We start from the raw sequence: 14,944 nt of genomic DNA on the forward strand, positions 1-14,944 counted from the left end.
GCTTTTTCATCTAATAGAAATCCTAGGAATTTGAAAGAGGATTCTTGAGTATTAATGTGATTGCTTTTAACAGTTTGTATGATGGTATCGTTTATTTTAATGTTAATTTCTTGTTTTGTGTTGAAATTTATAATTCTGGTTTTAGTGGGGTTTAGGGTTAGTTTATTGTGGTTGAACCATTCAGTGATTTCTGCCATTATAGTGTTTCCTAGGGTTTCTATTTCTGTTTTGTTTTTGCCACTTACTGCAATCATGGTGTCATCTGCAAAGAGATTTATGAAACATTTGATCATGTCTGGTAAATCATTTATATAAATGATGAAAAGTAATGGTCCTAGTATTGATCCTTGTGGCACCACAATTTTTGAAGCTAGAAAGTTGGAGAATTTTTCTCCGATTTTGCATGTATGTGTTCTGCCATTTAAATAATTTTTGAACCAGTTGAGTTCTGTATTTTGTATTCCTATTTTTTTTAGTTTGGTTAGTAGTATGTTTATGTCAACGGTGTCAAATGCTTTGGTAAGATCTATGAATATGGAAGATGTTGACATCTTATTATCTTTGTCCTTTTCGATTTTTTCCATAGTTGCAATCATTGCATGTATGCATGAGTGTAATGATCTGAATCCAAATTGCTTGCATGAAAGTATATTGTTTTTTTCTAAGTACATTCTTAGTTGGTGAGCAACAACTTTTTCAAGCACTTTGGAAATGGCATTTATAAGAGCGATTGGTCTGTAAATGTTAGGATCGGTTTTGCTGCCTTTTTTGTAGATTGCAACGATGATTGCTGCTTTTAATCTGTTGTGAACAATACCTGAATGTAGTGAGCTGTTTATTATATTAGCTAATACTCTGGGTATTTTTTGTAAGATGGTTTTGATTATGACACTTGGGATTCCATCTGGTCCTGCAGATAGTTTAGGTTTTAGTGTCTTATTTATTTTTGTTATATCATCAGCTGTTATGTTTTTGAATTTGAACCTAGTGTTTTGTTCATGTATGTTATTTATGTATTCTTGTTGTTTTGTATTGTCTGTATGAATTTTATTTGATAGCTCTGTACCAATTCCGTTAAAGAATTTGTTTAGCTCTGTAGCAATGTCGATATCTTCAGTTAGTTCTTTATTGTTAATTATTATTTTGTCAGGTTTAGTATTTTTTTTGTTATTAGTGTGTCTGTTTGTGGCTTTGTTGATTGATCTCCACATAGCTTTGGAGTCGTGTTTAGTTTTTTTGAATTCATTTTCATAGTATTTAATTTTAGCTTTCCTAATTTTGGATTGTAGCTCTTTTTTAAACTCTACGTGTTGTGTGTTATGTAAAGGTAGTTTACTTTTAAGTTTTTTAAGGTATAATTTCCTTTCAATTTTGAATAGTTTCTTAATCTCGTCATCTATCCATGGCGAAAAATTGGTGTCTTTTTTTTTTATCTTTTTTTAAGGTGTATTTTTTGTTTGGGAATGATTCATTAAATATATTGTCTATTTTATTGAAAAATTTGTTCCATTTGTCAATTGTGTTGTTTGTATTGAGAATGTGCGACCAGTCTTCATTGATTAGTTTATTTGAGAAGTGGTTTATGTTGTCAGTGTTAAATTTTCTGCGGTGATAAGTGTTGGTAGTATTTTTGTAGGTGATATCTGTTTTTTGAATGGATTTAATGATTAAGAAGTGGTCAGTAATTGAGTTGCATATGATATAGTTTTTACTGTTATTATAATTATTTGATAGTATATTATCAATGATAGAAGCAGTGTTATTAGTGACTCTAGTGGGTCTGTTGATTAGGGGTATTATGTTTTGATTTTCAAAGGTCTGGTAGAATTTTCTAATACTTTCCATAGTGTTATATTTAAGGATGTCCATGTTTAGATCTCCAAGTATATCATAGTTAGTGTTTGGGAAATGTGTGTCCTTATATTCCAAGAGCAGTTTAATATCTTTAATGCAGTTTTCGATGTCATGTGTACATTGTGAAGGGGGTCTGTAGAGAGTTGAAAGGATATTGGTTTTGTTTTTTGTTTTATATTCGATGGTTAGGAGTTCAATATGACCCTTTATAACTGTCATTTCTTTTATAACTTTAAAGTTTATGTAATCTTTGCAGTATATGCTAACCCCCCCCCCCTCTTTTGTTTTTTCTAAGTAATGTTGCTGGTTCGTGGTATCCAGGAATGATAAGGTTATTAATGTTACCCCATACTTCTGTGAAGCATATTATATCTATGTTAGAGTTTAATTCATTTAGTAGATATAGAAAATTATTTGAATTTTTGTCAATGCTCCTAATGTTTTGATGAGCTATGCTGAAGTGTTTTAGGTTTTTGATGTGAGAGCAATCAACATAACTGGATTCAGTATTATTGATATTTATTGTTATTTGTTGGAAATTAGTTGGTAATCCTTGTACATTATTACTAATGTCATTCATGTTTAAATTTTATATTTTTTTTAGTTTTTGTAGCCTTCCTTTCTGCCTTTATCCCCCCCGCCTTGAGGATAATTATGAAAATAGTCTCCATAGGAGAATATATTTATGAATAAACTAGGAAACGGTAAGCAATTTAATAATTTATCATATTTTATTAAACATACATATTACAGTAGGTAAGTATTTGAAAGTGTTGAAATTTATTATCTGTTGCTGATAAGATTTTGAGTATATAATTACTCATGTATACTTTCATGAAGTAGTTTTTTTTTACTAATATACTGGTTATGTGTTGATAATTAATGCCATTAATAAAATTTTCAGTTGTAATTACTGTTAAATGTAATTTAGTACTAAATATAATTTGTTATGTTACTTAAAGATTTGTGCTTGTTATTTTTGTCACTCTTATAGGTCTACTTAAGAATAGAAATTTTATTGAGATACTGTTGTGTTTATGCTTGTATTAAGCTTGTTATTTTTGTTACTCTTATAGTTCATAGTTCGTTTATTTTAAGTAAAATATGATCAAGATTAATGTAATAATTTATTAATAACATATTTAGATTGGTTGACAATCAATGCATTAATTAACATTTCCATATGGTCTTCAGTTTGTTGTCTTAAAAAGGCGGTATAGTTCTACTGGTGGGTGTCGGCTGAAATATAAAGTAAATGATTATATTTATTATAATGTGGTTATCTAGTATGAAGTTGTTAATTTTAGCTAGAGTTACTCAGTCAGCATATCTTTATTCATTTTTAATTGTAGGAATTTTATAAGTTTTAAGTCATCGAGTTTCCTATTTTTTTAAGGTAATATTTTAACTTAGTGGACTGTTAAATTAATCATTTAATTTTTCTTATGAAAGTTACCTTTCAGTAGAGTGTTGAAAAAGACCAAAACAGTTTGTCTTAACAGGTGGTGTGGTTCTACAGCTGGGTGTCGGCTAAAATATAAGTATAAGTGACTGAATATATTTTTTATAGTGTGGTTAACTAGTATGAATGTTGTTAATTTTAGCTAGAGTTAATCATTCAGCATAATTTTATTCATTTTTAAAGATAGGAGTTTCATAAGTTTTAAGTCAACGAGTTTTCTATTTTTAAGGTAATATTTTAACTTAGTGGACAGTTAAATTAATCATTTAATTTTTTATTATGAAAGTTACCTTTCAGTAGAGTGGTGAAAAAGACCAAAACATTTTGTTGTCTTGAAAGGTGGTGTAGTTCTACAGCTGGTGTTGGCTGAAATATAAGTATAAGTAAATGAATATATTTTTTTTATAGTGTGGTTATATAGAGTTGTAACGGATTTTCTGGTTTTTTTAGGTAATGCTTTATCTTAATGGACATAAAAAAGATTTAATTAAGTTTTATTATTGTAGTTACCTTCCAGTTGGGTGGTGAAAAAAAAACCACACAATGTTGAATCTTGCAGTGTTGTTTCTTTGTCAATTTGGCGAGTGTCTGACTGAAAAATAAACATAGTTAGTATATGTATATTATTTTTTTTATAGTGTTAATACACAGTGTAAACAATATTAGCTATGTTCAGTTAATATTTTTTCCTATGGGAAAATAAAACTGTTAGTTAATGTAATAGGGTTTGTTAGTCATAAGGAATGTTAAAGTGTAATTGTTAGTTATATAGAATGTTAGATTATTATAAGTGTGTAATAGGTGATTTATTTATTGTATAGTATTAAAGTTCAAATTTGCTAGTTACCTCTATTAAATGTTAGCAGTTAATCCTTGTTCTTGCTGTTTTTAACAGTACTGTTGTTTTTGGTGTTATCGTAGTTACTGGCCTGAAATAAATATTTTTTTTAGTGGATATAAGATTACGTCATCATAGAGAGAGAATTTTTTGCTTTCTAATTGCAAGGAGGACGATATAGAGAGAGAATTTGCTCTTATTTAACAAGGAAGATAATATTCATAAGGTGTAAGAAAGTAATAATTAATAATTAGTATGTAACAATCATGTATTACTTTTTAGTTTCTATATTTAATTGTCTTTTTTTCTTTCATATGGTACATAGGGTATTTTGATTGCCTCTTCCCAATCTTTTTTGATGGTTTTAAAAGCATTTGCAACTTCAGTTAGTAGTTGCCAATTTTCGCCGGCTTTTTTGATTTCTAATGTGTATCTATATGTTTTGAAGTCTATGTTTTGTCTCGTTTTATAGTTCTTTTTTCGAAGTTTGTAAGCTTTTTCATTAAGCTTTTTTACGTGCTGTTTAGCACAGTGGGGTATCTCTCTAGTTACCTGGACAAAATCTTGTTTCTCCTTGTTCTTGTTAAAGCTTGCAAGACCCAGCAGAAAGATTTCAGCTGGATAATAGCCTGTATCATCTGAAAGATTGAACTTATTGTTAGTAAAAGAGATTTTGTAGAGACAACCTGCTTTTTTCTTCTCTTTCTTGTCCGTCTTTCCGCCCATGGGAATCTTAACGGGTGGGTTGTTGATCATTTTTGGGAAAGATTTTTCAATCTCTTTTTTTGTGTCTGTTTTTCCGTCCGTTTTTTTTTCAAGTCCATCATTAAGGATGTCCCTAACTATGTTGTCAATTTCCTCTGTATTTTGGTCATTTTGGGTGGCTAAGAAGAAGCAGTTTTTCGATTTAGCGAATTCTCGTTGTATTTTAGGTAGTACCCCCAATTCTAGCTTGAGTTTTTCAAGCTCAGTATTGAGTAATTTTGTCATTTATTCAGTGAATTTTTGTCTGTCGTTTACATGTACAAAATCGGATGAATCTTTTATCAATTTAGTTTTTAGATTTTCGAATTTTTGATCCATGCTTATTGAGTAGTGGGAATTATTCTGTGTATTATCTTTCTTTTTTAGTCAGTATGTATGAATATATATGTATTAAATATATTTGATTGTTTAGTGTAAAAATTGCTTACCTATCTATTTAATCACAAATACATGAGCCGAGTCGAGAATATAGAAAAATGAATGTTCACTGTTCAGCTTTCTCTGTTCAACTGAGCTTTCTCTGTTCAACTGCTATGGTTTTTTTTATATTTGTAAGGGTTACTTACCCTTCTCAATAATTTTAAATATGCCTGGGATCAATCAAACTAAGATTTTATGAAAACCAGAACCAATTTGGTACTGTAGTTACCGAGATCTTTTGTGTAACAAAACTATACAGACATCCTTCATATTTTATTAAAAAAAGAGTATTTGCATGTTTAAGCAAATGTGAAGGGACACTTTATCCAGAGAAATAATTTTTCTCTGTGTCTAAATCCATGTTTAAAATTCTTAAAGCACACTCCGAGTTATATACATACAAGCAGGGAGAGAGGGCAAGGTCAATGAAAGCATAATTTAATATAACAGAAAAACTTTTAAAATTGAAGTAAGTTGAAAATAAATATTAAGCTAAATGTTTGTTAACTCTAAACGATCTGAATGGGGCATGTTGAACGCCGCTCTTACCCTGCCTCTCCCCCCTCAATCGATATGTGTCCAGGAAGGGGCTTAAATACCTAAAACAGAATTTTTAGATTATGTATTAACAGTTAAATGAATACTTTTGCATTTATCTACCAAAGAATTCCCCAAATATTTGTATTTCTAACTTTTGCTACATAGATGTCTTAATTTTAGCTAAATTTAAACTTTAAACATAGGCTAGGTCGATGTTAATTTAAAACTCAAATTGTTCCATAGATTGTTCTGTCTGTATTAGACATTAGACAATCTATAATACGAAGTAAAACGATGTCTGTCTGTCCATCTAAAGCTTAAGATCTCGGTAACCGAATGGGCTCTACTATTCAGGGAATATACCTACTGGTAATGTGGTGGTTTTAAGCTATTTTCTTGGGGGTGGGACACCCCCCCCCCAAAAAAAAAAAAAAATGATTAAAAGAAAGCGTTATGGATAACCCATAAATTTATGGTTCGCAGCACCAAAATATATTTTTTTAAAAACATGTTCGAAATAAAGCCCCCAGAGGCTAGGGGCGAAGCCACTATATTTTTATAATGTAACTAAAAATGTGATAAATAAGTTCAATTTTTTTTCTTAACCTGCAATAAACTTAATACAATGTTCCGTGATTTATCTTCTTTTTACTTATACCCCAGACCTTTTTTAATCTACATTGAACAATTTAGCATATAGACTATGAAACTAAATTTATTTAAGAATTTATTTAAATATTTAAATATTTTAAATAAATATTAAAAATACTTAATAGAAAAGTTTTATTTCTCGCGACAGAATAGAATTTTCTTTTTTTACCAATGTTTTTTTTTTTTTTTTTAAAGGATGACAACATCCATAGTTACCTAGCGAATCATAGATTATTGAAAGATATGTACGAAACAAAAAGAATCTAGTAATTTAATTTTGTTTTGGAATGTTTTATATTTCACAATGCCCAATAAATATGGGAATGTTGATAAGAAGTTTCAAATGCATTTCTTATATAGGAGCCGAGAAAATTTGCCCCAAAACAATTCAGACGGAAAGGCAGACTGATTTTTAGAATTATAGTGTGGCTTCGCTTGTAAAGAGATAATGGCCTTTTACGTAATTCCGTTAATTATTGTAATTTACAATATGATAGAATATGATAATGAGATAAAAGAAATCAAACTGAAGCATCTGAAAAAGAAAGAAAAGATTAGAAAAGAAAACAAATATTCAATTCGATAAATAAAATTGAAAATATTGAATATATGCAGGGATAAAGAAATGTAAAAATAACATCAATATTGGAAGACCTGTTCATTTTGGTCTGTGAATGGTATTTGTTTCTGATTTCTAATTTGTTCATCTTAGCTTTTTTTGATCACCTCGCGCGTTAAGGCGAGATTCTCCTTAGATTTTAAGGGATCATCCGCGTGTAATGGGATGCAATACTTTAACAACCATTCAGTTAAGTACCATCCAACAGACAACCAACCCTTTGAATGCACGAACTTTGTCATTTGCATGGTAGCATAGAGAAAAAAATAAAAGAGAGGAATCGAAGCAACTAGAAGACGAAAATAGGCATTGGGCCCAGGGGCCTAATTAGCGCTGTTGCCGCGCTAAATTTTATTGCTATTCCACCACTTTTTAAATAGGAGGATTACAAAATTAATATGTAAAGCTTTAATAATTAGAATATAATATTTAAATTAAAAATAAAAATAAAATTTTGTTATTAAATATAAAAAATACTAAAATAACAACATCTAAAAAAATATTTTTTTTTTACTTTTTTCTTTTAGATATTGTCGTTTTAATGTTTTAATTAAAAATTACAAAGAATTTATTTCTATTTTAAAAAAATTGTGCATGAAAGATGAATCCTTTCATTTCTAAAAAGGGGGAAATTTTTTTCATAATAAACATTCAGCTGATTCTGACCACCCATGGCTGTTTGCTAAATATCGCTTTTCTTTTTATTCACATTATTATTTATGATTGACATACAAAAAGCCCTGGGCGGCTTTTGATTTTCGTCTGTTAAATTTTCTTTAAAAATATAGGGATGGGGAAGTAGTATTTTACCATGAAAAGGGGGTGAGTATTCATCCTCTTATCATTTTTCCTTATGCATGGTAGTTAGTTGCATCTGTTTATAGACCAAAACATTCCCTCCTTCTCTCACTATTAGTGTCATGTGCCAGACATATTTGCAGCATGTATCTGCGAACTTCCCCAGTCCCTGAGTAAATGTAAATACATACATAAATTGAAATCCTTTTTGTAGATAAAAGAACTGGCTGAAATATGGATATTGCTTATCTGTTGTTGAAAGGACACGACAGGGGTGTAGAGCTAGTACGGCTGCAAAATAAATTGTTCAAAATACTTTAATTTATGTCTGTAAATTAACCTTTTGTCCTTAAGGGGACAACAGGCTCTTATTACACTAGTCCCCAAATTGTTTATTAACGTTTTCTTATTCGTTGGCCTAATAACATTAGGGGCTTTAAATGAATTTAGATAGGTTGTTTCAATAAGTTGAGTGTCAAAACGTCTTGACCAATAATTGTGATAAATAGAAGAGGGAATTTTGTGTATCATCATTGGCCAATGGCTTATCGCTTTAGATCATTGGTTTCATCTATTTTTTAGTTAGTCCACATGTTAATGAATTATATTAAACTAGGTCCCTAAATGCCTATAGGGGTACTTGAGATTATGGGAACAAAAATCTATTCCCCCCTTCATTTTTTAGTTTTCATAAATTAGCTATACACTATATTAGCTAGGCTCTATGAGAAGCTACACTGTAAAGGAGAACCATATCAGTTCAGCGGATAGGAAGATCCTTTGTTAGAGATAGACAGCCAGTCATACAGAGATCATGTTACTTTTAAATAAGAATATACCTTAAACAGTTTGTCATATTATGAGGAACTCTAATAAAGCTTTTAAAAAGTTGGCTCTGAATCTCTGGACCGCTCAGACAAAAAGTGACCCTAATACCAATTTTTATATCTCATATTAGTTGTGGGGAAACAATATTGGATAATTTTATCATGGATATAGTACAATGAATAAATAAAAAAAATAATTAACTGAAAAAAACATAGTTGGTGTTATTACATATGTTATCTAGCAAAAAACTACAAATCTTTATGGTATTATTATTGATAGGATACCCCAAAATCTATATTTTCACGTATGTAGGAGTTGAAGGGATGAGGTAAAGGTTGCAGATGGGGTAGATCATTACTTTTGCCAGTTACAAATTTAACTTTTTTGGAGTACATGGTAATCTTACGTCAAATCCAACTTTTTTATAACAACAAATGATAAATTTTCTGTATTTGCAAGTTTTAAATTATAGTCCTTGGGTTTATTACTATGCTATTCTTTTTATTCTATTCAATGTCTCCAAGAAATATTGTTGTTAAATTTGTATTGTATAAATGAATTAAAATTTATACATATATATACTTAATTATATAACAAATTCTAAAATCTTTTTGTCTACAAATAGATTTGTAGAAAAGACAAAAAAAGGTAAAGACTAAACTACTCAGCAGGGACGACCAAGCTTTTTATTGTGAGGGGGGTAAAATGAGTGGTTTCAAAGGTCTGTGGGGTATTTTTTGAGGGGATCAAACTTAGGGTTTTAAAAGTTTGAGGAGGTTAATCATTTCTTTACTTGTCCCCGCTCCCTTGGACGTCTATACTTAGTAAATAGAATAATTTAAAAAAAAAGGTTAAAAGGTATTTTGCAACATTTTTACAATTCAAGATTGGTACTAATCTAATTTATGCTATTGAAATTCATATTTCAATACTACGCCACAAGAGGCCTCAAGGGGCACTTGAGGGTGGGAAGGAAGTCGTCCTCTCACTTTTATTTTAGTTTTAAAAGGAATAGTAAAACAAAATTGTAGGGGCGATTTTCTTGGAAGGTACAAGGAGTACAAGGAGTACCATATCGGTTCAGTGGTTAGAGAGATTTTTTGATACACACACACTTAGATCCTAGCCCCTGGCCTCTAGGGGCTTTGCCCCAAGAGGTGATTTAAAAAATTGTTGGGCGAAATACGCAAAAGGACCAAGGAAATCTTCTACAAAAAAAATGGGGGGGGGGATTTTTTGTTTTTTTGGGGGTTGGGGGTGTCCCAACCCCCAAGAAAGTAGCCTAAAACCACCACAGGACCAGTAGGTATATTCCCTGAAGAGTAGAATCCGATCGGTACAGTGGTTACCGAGATCTTAAGGGACAGACGGACGGACGGACGGACAGACAGACCGACGGACGAACAGACAGACAGACGGACAGACAGACAGACGGACAGACAGACAGACAGACAGACGGACAGACATCATTCTACTTTGTATTATTGATATGTATGTGTTATTGTAATGTGTGAAATTTGAAACAAAAAAAGGCAGATACATACATAGAAAAGACTGTATTACCAAGTACTAATATGAAATGAATATTGTGTAAAAGAAAATATGTGTAAAAGTAGAAATGGTAATGAATACAAAGCAGGGATATAGGGATATGTAAACATGGAAACATGGAAAGTAAACATTTGATTTATTTAAGTTTCTAATTTGAATACAGTCTATTTATCTGCCTTCCAGACTGACGAAGAAACTTAACACCCAACGAACTCCAGGTAAACTAGATATCTTCAGGGATGAGTCAATTGACGTTAAATTAATTAACCACCAATTGTAATAATAAAAAATATCCCTTATATAGATTTGAATTATTTGTTGGCAAGTTTGAACGATATAGCTTTGTACAACTCATTCAAGGTTTATTAATATTCAGTATTTTTGCTAAAATATAGAGGTAAAGCATAAATCACAATTCATTGTTAATTTGTTCAATCCACTCAGCTGACTTAAAACATGATTATTACTCATTTTTATACCCCAAATATGTCATTTAAAAAAATATTTTTAGTTTTCTCACAGATCCTGTTCATGTGTAAGGTCTGGACTGATATCTGTATGCTGTCATATTCACAGAGCATACCGCAGTCGGGCAAACTAACATTCACAAGATTAACTTTCTTGGTAGTGTATTTAATTTTAGAATGTTAGATTCAATACAATGAAAGTAAACCCAAAATTACTGTGAATTTTAATCAATTCCACAATAGAATTACAGATTGTTACGTGTGGCTGAAGGCACAGCTGACGAGCCCTGATTATATTTTTAATTGTTTTTATTTTTAAAAAAGAGCTATTTCTAAATAAATTGAAACATAGAAATAGATATATTATTTTTTAGATCTTACACCAGATTTTCATGTACTTAAGTGAAACTTGTAGAAGGCTAAAAGAACAATCTCATCCATATCCCCCACTTACCCCATCCCCTCCTACTAGATGAACGAGTTGACCAACAAATTAGAGGGGAAATAGCAACCTAGTTTGATAAGAAATTTCCCCTTTTCATACTACACATGCATGCTTTAAATCCATTACCATAAACGAAAAAGCAAGAGAGCAAAATTAAGCCACGTAATAAAATTAGTACGCTATTCTGACACCATGGAAACTGTCCCAATTTTGTATAACTTTTGCGGAACATGTTCCAGTTACGTCATATTTTTCTTTCCCGAAAAAGGGAAGGGGGAAAGAAAAAAAAGGGAAGGGGGGAAGAAAAAAGAGATGGGAGAAAAGGGGGTTTTCCCCATCTCTTTTGAAGAGATTTTCTTCCCCCCTTCCCTTTTTCGGGAAAGAAAAATATGACGTAACTGGAACATGTTCCGCAAAAGTTATACAAAATTGGGACAGTTTCCATGGTGTCCGCTATTCTCATACCTTTTTATTGGTATGGATTCTACTTGATTTAAGAACCGTAAAACTAAATCCATATAAGATTATTATTAATAATAAAGAAAGAAACTATTGTCAGTCTGCCTTACTGTAGCACACAAAGTTTTATTCCATTAAGCAAAAAGTTACATGAATATGTTGAAGAAAATAACTTTTTTTCTTAGTTCTTGTCAGATGGGGATTATTCTCAAATTTAGGTCGATATCTTTTATAAAAAAAAATTTTGTAGCTAAAAATGTCTATAAAAAGATGCGCTGATTGTTAATTCATATATGTTTAAATTATCTTAATACTCTTAATATAAAAGTTAAAGTCATTCTATGTTTGTCAATGTTCATTTGTTCGTCTGATTTTGAGAATTTCGTTTTATTGATGTTGTCATCCTTGTTTTATATTTAGTTTTATTTGATTTGGTATGATTATGATAAGTTTATAAAGTTAAATAACAGTATTTTAAAAAAAAATCTTTGGAGGTTTTAAAGCTATCTTTGGGTCACTTTAGAATCAAAGCCCTCGGATGCTAGGATGCTAGGATGCAAAAATAAATACTATTACCTAAGTGAATAGGTTAAAGTGTAAAACGTTGAATTCTTTGGAAAAGTAAAAAAAAAGTTTTGTCGTGGACATTAGATCTTTTCATGAAAATACCCTTTTTCGAATTTCAATCTTCTGCTAACCTAAAAAGTTACTTTAGGGGCCTAGAAATATATGTACAAAATTTCAGCTCTCTATCTCTACTGGCGACCTAGCGCCAGGCATGTAAAATATCAACAGATAACGGTAGCACGGCGGTTTTAACAATATCTCAGTAATGTGCAAGTTTCCAGCTCTTCTGCATATTTCAATTTAAACACATAAGGCCAAAGATATTATATCCAAAAAATCTTTTGTCAAAGTCTACTCTAGACCTAGCGCCAGTCAGTTTTCTAAAATCATGCATTTTATAACTGTTAAAAATGAAATCGCCAGCGCTAGGTGTAGAGTAGACTTTGACAAAAGATTTTTGGGATATCATATCTTAGGCCTTATGTGTTTAAGTTGAAATATGCAGAACACCTAAATTCACCTTCCAAGCCATTCTCTAAGCATTTTAATTTTTTTGTTGAAATAACGGGATTTCAAAACTGCCTTTTGAAAAGGCCTAAAAAATATCTTTTTTTGTCCCTTTTTTCACTGTATATAGTTACAACTTATTAAGATATTATTCTCAGTTAAAAAAAAATTGGCGCTTCCAGCACCAAAACCGGCCAAAACAGGCAGTTAAACTTCTGTACCCCTACTTAACCCCCTGACAGACCCCCTCTCTATCTCGGCTCCTGTTACAGATAAAGACGTAAAACTTTTTTCTAGTTGTTCATGTGTATTTTTAGAGAATTACTTTTTCTAGTCATAGCGGTCAGACCGCTCCTTATCCGCTTTTTAGTGGCCAGCTGCTAAATATTAAAACAGCTGTAGAGCGGCCAATTTTAAAGCTAAGAAAACCAAATTTTATGACAAACTAGTATTTTTTATAATAAAAAAAATACCTTTTCTGACCATCGCCTGAAAAATTACAAATAACGGAAACTGCCAATTTTGGCGGTGAAACGGTGGTTGGCAGCGCTAAATAATATTTTTATCTGTTTATAGTTAACTTATTAAGATATTATTCTCAGATAAAAAAAATTGGCGCTTAGCAGAACCCCCCTCTATCTCGGCTCCTGTTACAGATAGAGACGTAAAACTTTTTTCTGGTTGTACATGTGTATTTTTAGAGAATTACTTTTCTAGTCATAGTGGTCAGACCGCTCCTTATCCGCTTTTTAGTGGCCAGCCGCTAAATATTAAAACAGCTGTTTAGCGGCCAATTTTAAAGCTAAGAAAACCAAATTTTTCATAATAAAAAAATACCTTTTCTGACCATCGACCGAAAAACGGCGGTTGGCGGCGCTAAATAATATTTTTATCTGTTTATAGTTACAACTTATTAAGATATTATTCTCAGTTAAAAAAATTGGCACTTCCAGCACCAAAACTGGCAAAAACAGGCAGTTAAACTTCTGTACCCCTACTTAACCCCCTGACAGACCCCCCCTCTATCTTGGCTCCTATTACAGATAGAGACGTAAAACTTTTTTCTAGTTGTTCATGTGTATTTATAGAGAATTACTTTTTCTAGTCATAGCGGTCAGACCACTCCTTATCCGCTTTTTAGCGGCCAGCCGCTAAATATTAAAACAGCTGTAGAGCGGCCAATTTTAAAGCTAAGAAAACCAAATTTTATGAAAAACTAGTATTTTTTATAATAAAAAAAAAACTTTTTCTGACCATCGCCGAAAAAACGTCAAATAACAGAAACCGCAAATTTTGTTGGTAAAACGGCGGTTGGCAGCGCTAAATAATATTTTTATCTGTTTATAATTACAACTTATTAAGATATTATTCTCAGTTAAAAAAAAATTGGCGCTTCCAGCACCAAAACCGGCTTCTAAATAAAAAAAATATTATTTAGCGCCGCCAACCGCCGTTTTATCGCCAAAATTTGCGGTTTCCGTTATTTGTCATTTTTTGGTGATGGTTAGAAAAGGTATTTTTTTTATTATGAAAAATACTAGTTTGTCATAAAATTTGGTTTTCTTAGCTTTAAAATTGGCCGCTCAACAGCTGTTTTAATATTTAGGGCTGGCCGCTAAAAAGCAGATAAGGAGCGGTCTGACCGCTATGACCTGAAAAGTATTTCTCTAAAAATACACATGAACAACCAGAAAAAAGTTTTACGTCTCTATCTGTAACAGGAGCCGAGATAGAGGGGGGGTCTGCTAAGCGCCAATTTTTTTTAACTGAGAAAAATATCTTAATAAGTTGTAACTATAAACAGATAAAAATATTATTTAGCGCTGCCAACCGCTGTAACAGGAGCTGAGATAGAGAGGGGGTCTGTCAGGGGGTTAAGTAGGGGTACAGAAGTTTAACTGCCTGTTTTTGCCGGTTTTGGTGCTGGAAGCGCCAATTTTGTTAACTGAGAATAATATCTTAATAAGTTGAAACTATAAACAGATAAAAATATTATTTAGCGCTGCCAACCGCTGTTTCACCGCCAAAATTGGCAGTTACCATTATTTGTCGCGTTTCAGTGATGGTCAGAAAAGATATTTTTTTATTATAAAAAATACTAGTTTGTCATAAAATTTGGTTTTCTTAGCTTTAAAATTGGCCGCTCTACAGCTGTTTTAATATTTAGCAGCTG

The 14,944-nt window shown here is 31.5% G+C and overlaps 2 protein-coding genes across 6 annotated transcripts in view; one reads left to right on the forward strand and one right to left on the reverse strand.

Annotated features, from left to right (window-relative positions):
* lig (ubiquitin-associated protein-like lingerer) overlaps positions 1-14,944 on the forward strand; it is a 498,059-nt gene that overhangs the window by 151,309 nt on the left and 331,806 nt on the right. The window lies entirely within an intron of this gene.
* LOC145312067 (uncharacterized) lies at positions 1,422-5,450 on the reverse strand. 2 transcript variants are annotated; one of them, XR_013876890.1, is made up of 7 exons: positions 5,348-5,450; positions 4,707-4,792; positions 4,164-4,245; positions 3,827-3,908; positions 3,607-3,682; positions 3,311-3,384; positions 1,422-3,093 (listed from the first exon to the last, which is right to left on the reverse strand). XR_013876890.1 is itself a non-coding variant. In XM_080151201.1 (6 exons), exons 1-2 carry the CDS (start codon positions 5,142-5,144, stop codon positions 4,183-4,185), a joined length of 501 nt encoding a protein of 166 aa, XP_080007327.1. In that variant the 5' UTR covers positions 5,145-5,260; the 3' UTR covers positions 1,422-3,093; positions 3,311-3,384; positions 3,607-3,682; positions 3,827-3,908; positions 4,164-4,182. The 2 variants fall into 2 exon arrangements, 1 of the variants encoding a protein (XP_080007327.1); XM_080151201.1 differs by lacking the exon at positions 5,348-5,450 and having other exon boundaries at positions 4,707-5,260.

The sequence above is a fragment of the Acartia tonsa genome, chromosome 2, assembly GCF_053477335.1.
Source record: "Acartia tonsa isolate MP-2025a chromosome 2, ASM5347733v1, whole genome shotgun sequence".
Lineage (NCBI taxonomy): Eukaryota > Metazoa > Arthropoda > Copepoda > Calanoida > Acartiidae > Acartia > Acartia tonsa.

Coding starts and splice junctions, on each gene's coding strand:
- LOC145312067 (XM_080151201.1), bottom strand. CDS start 5,144: ATGACAAAATTACTCAATACTGAGCTTGAAAAACTCAAGCTAGAATTG. Junction 4,246..4,706: donor AGAAACAAGATTTTGTCCAG/GTAACTAGAGAG, acceptor TATTTATTTCAG/GCCAGTAACTACGATAACAC.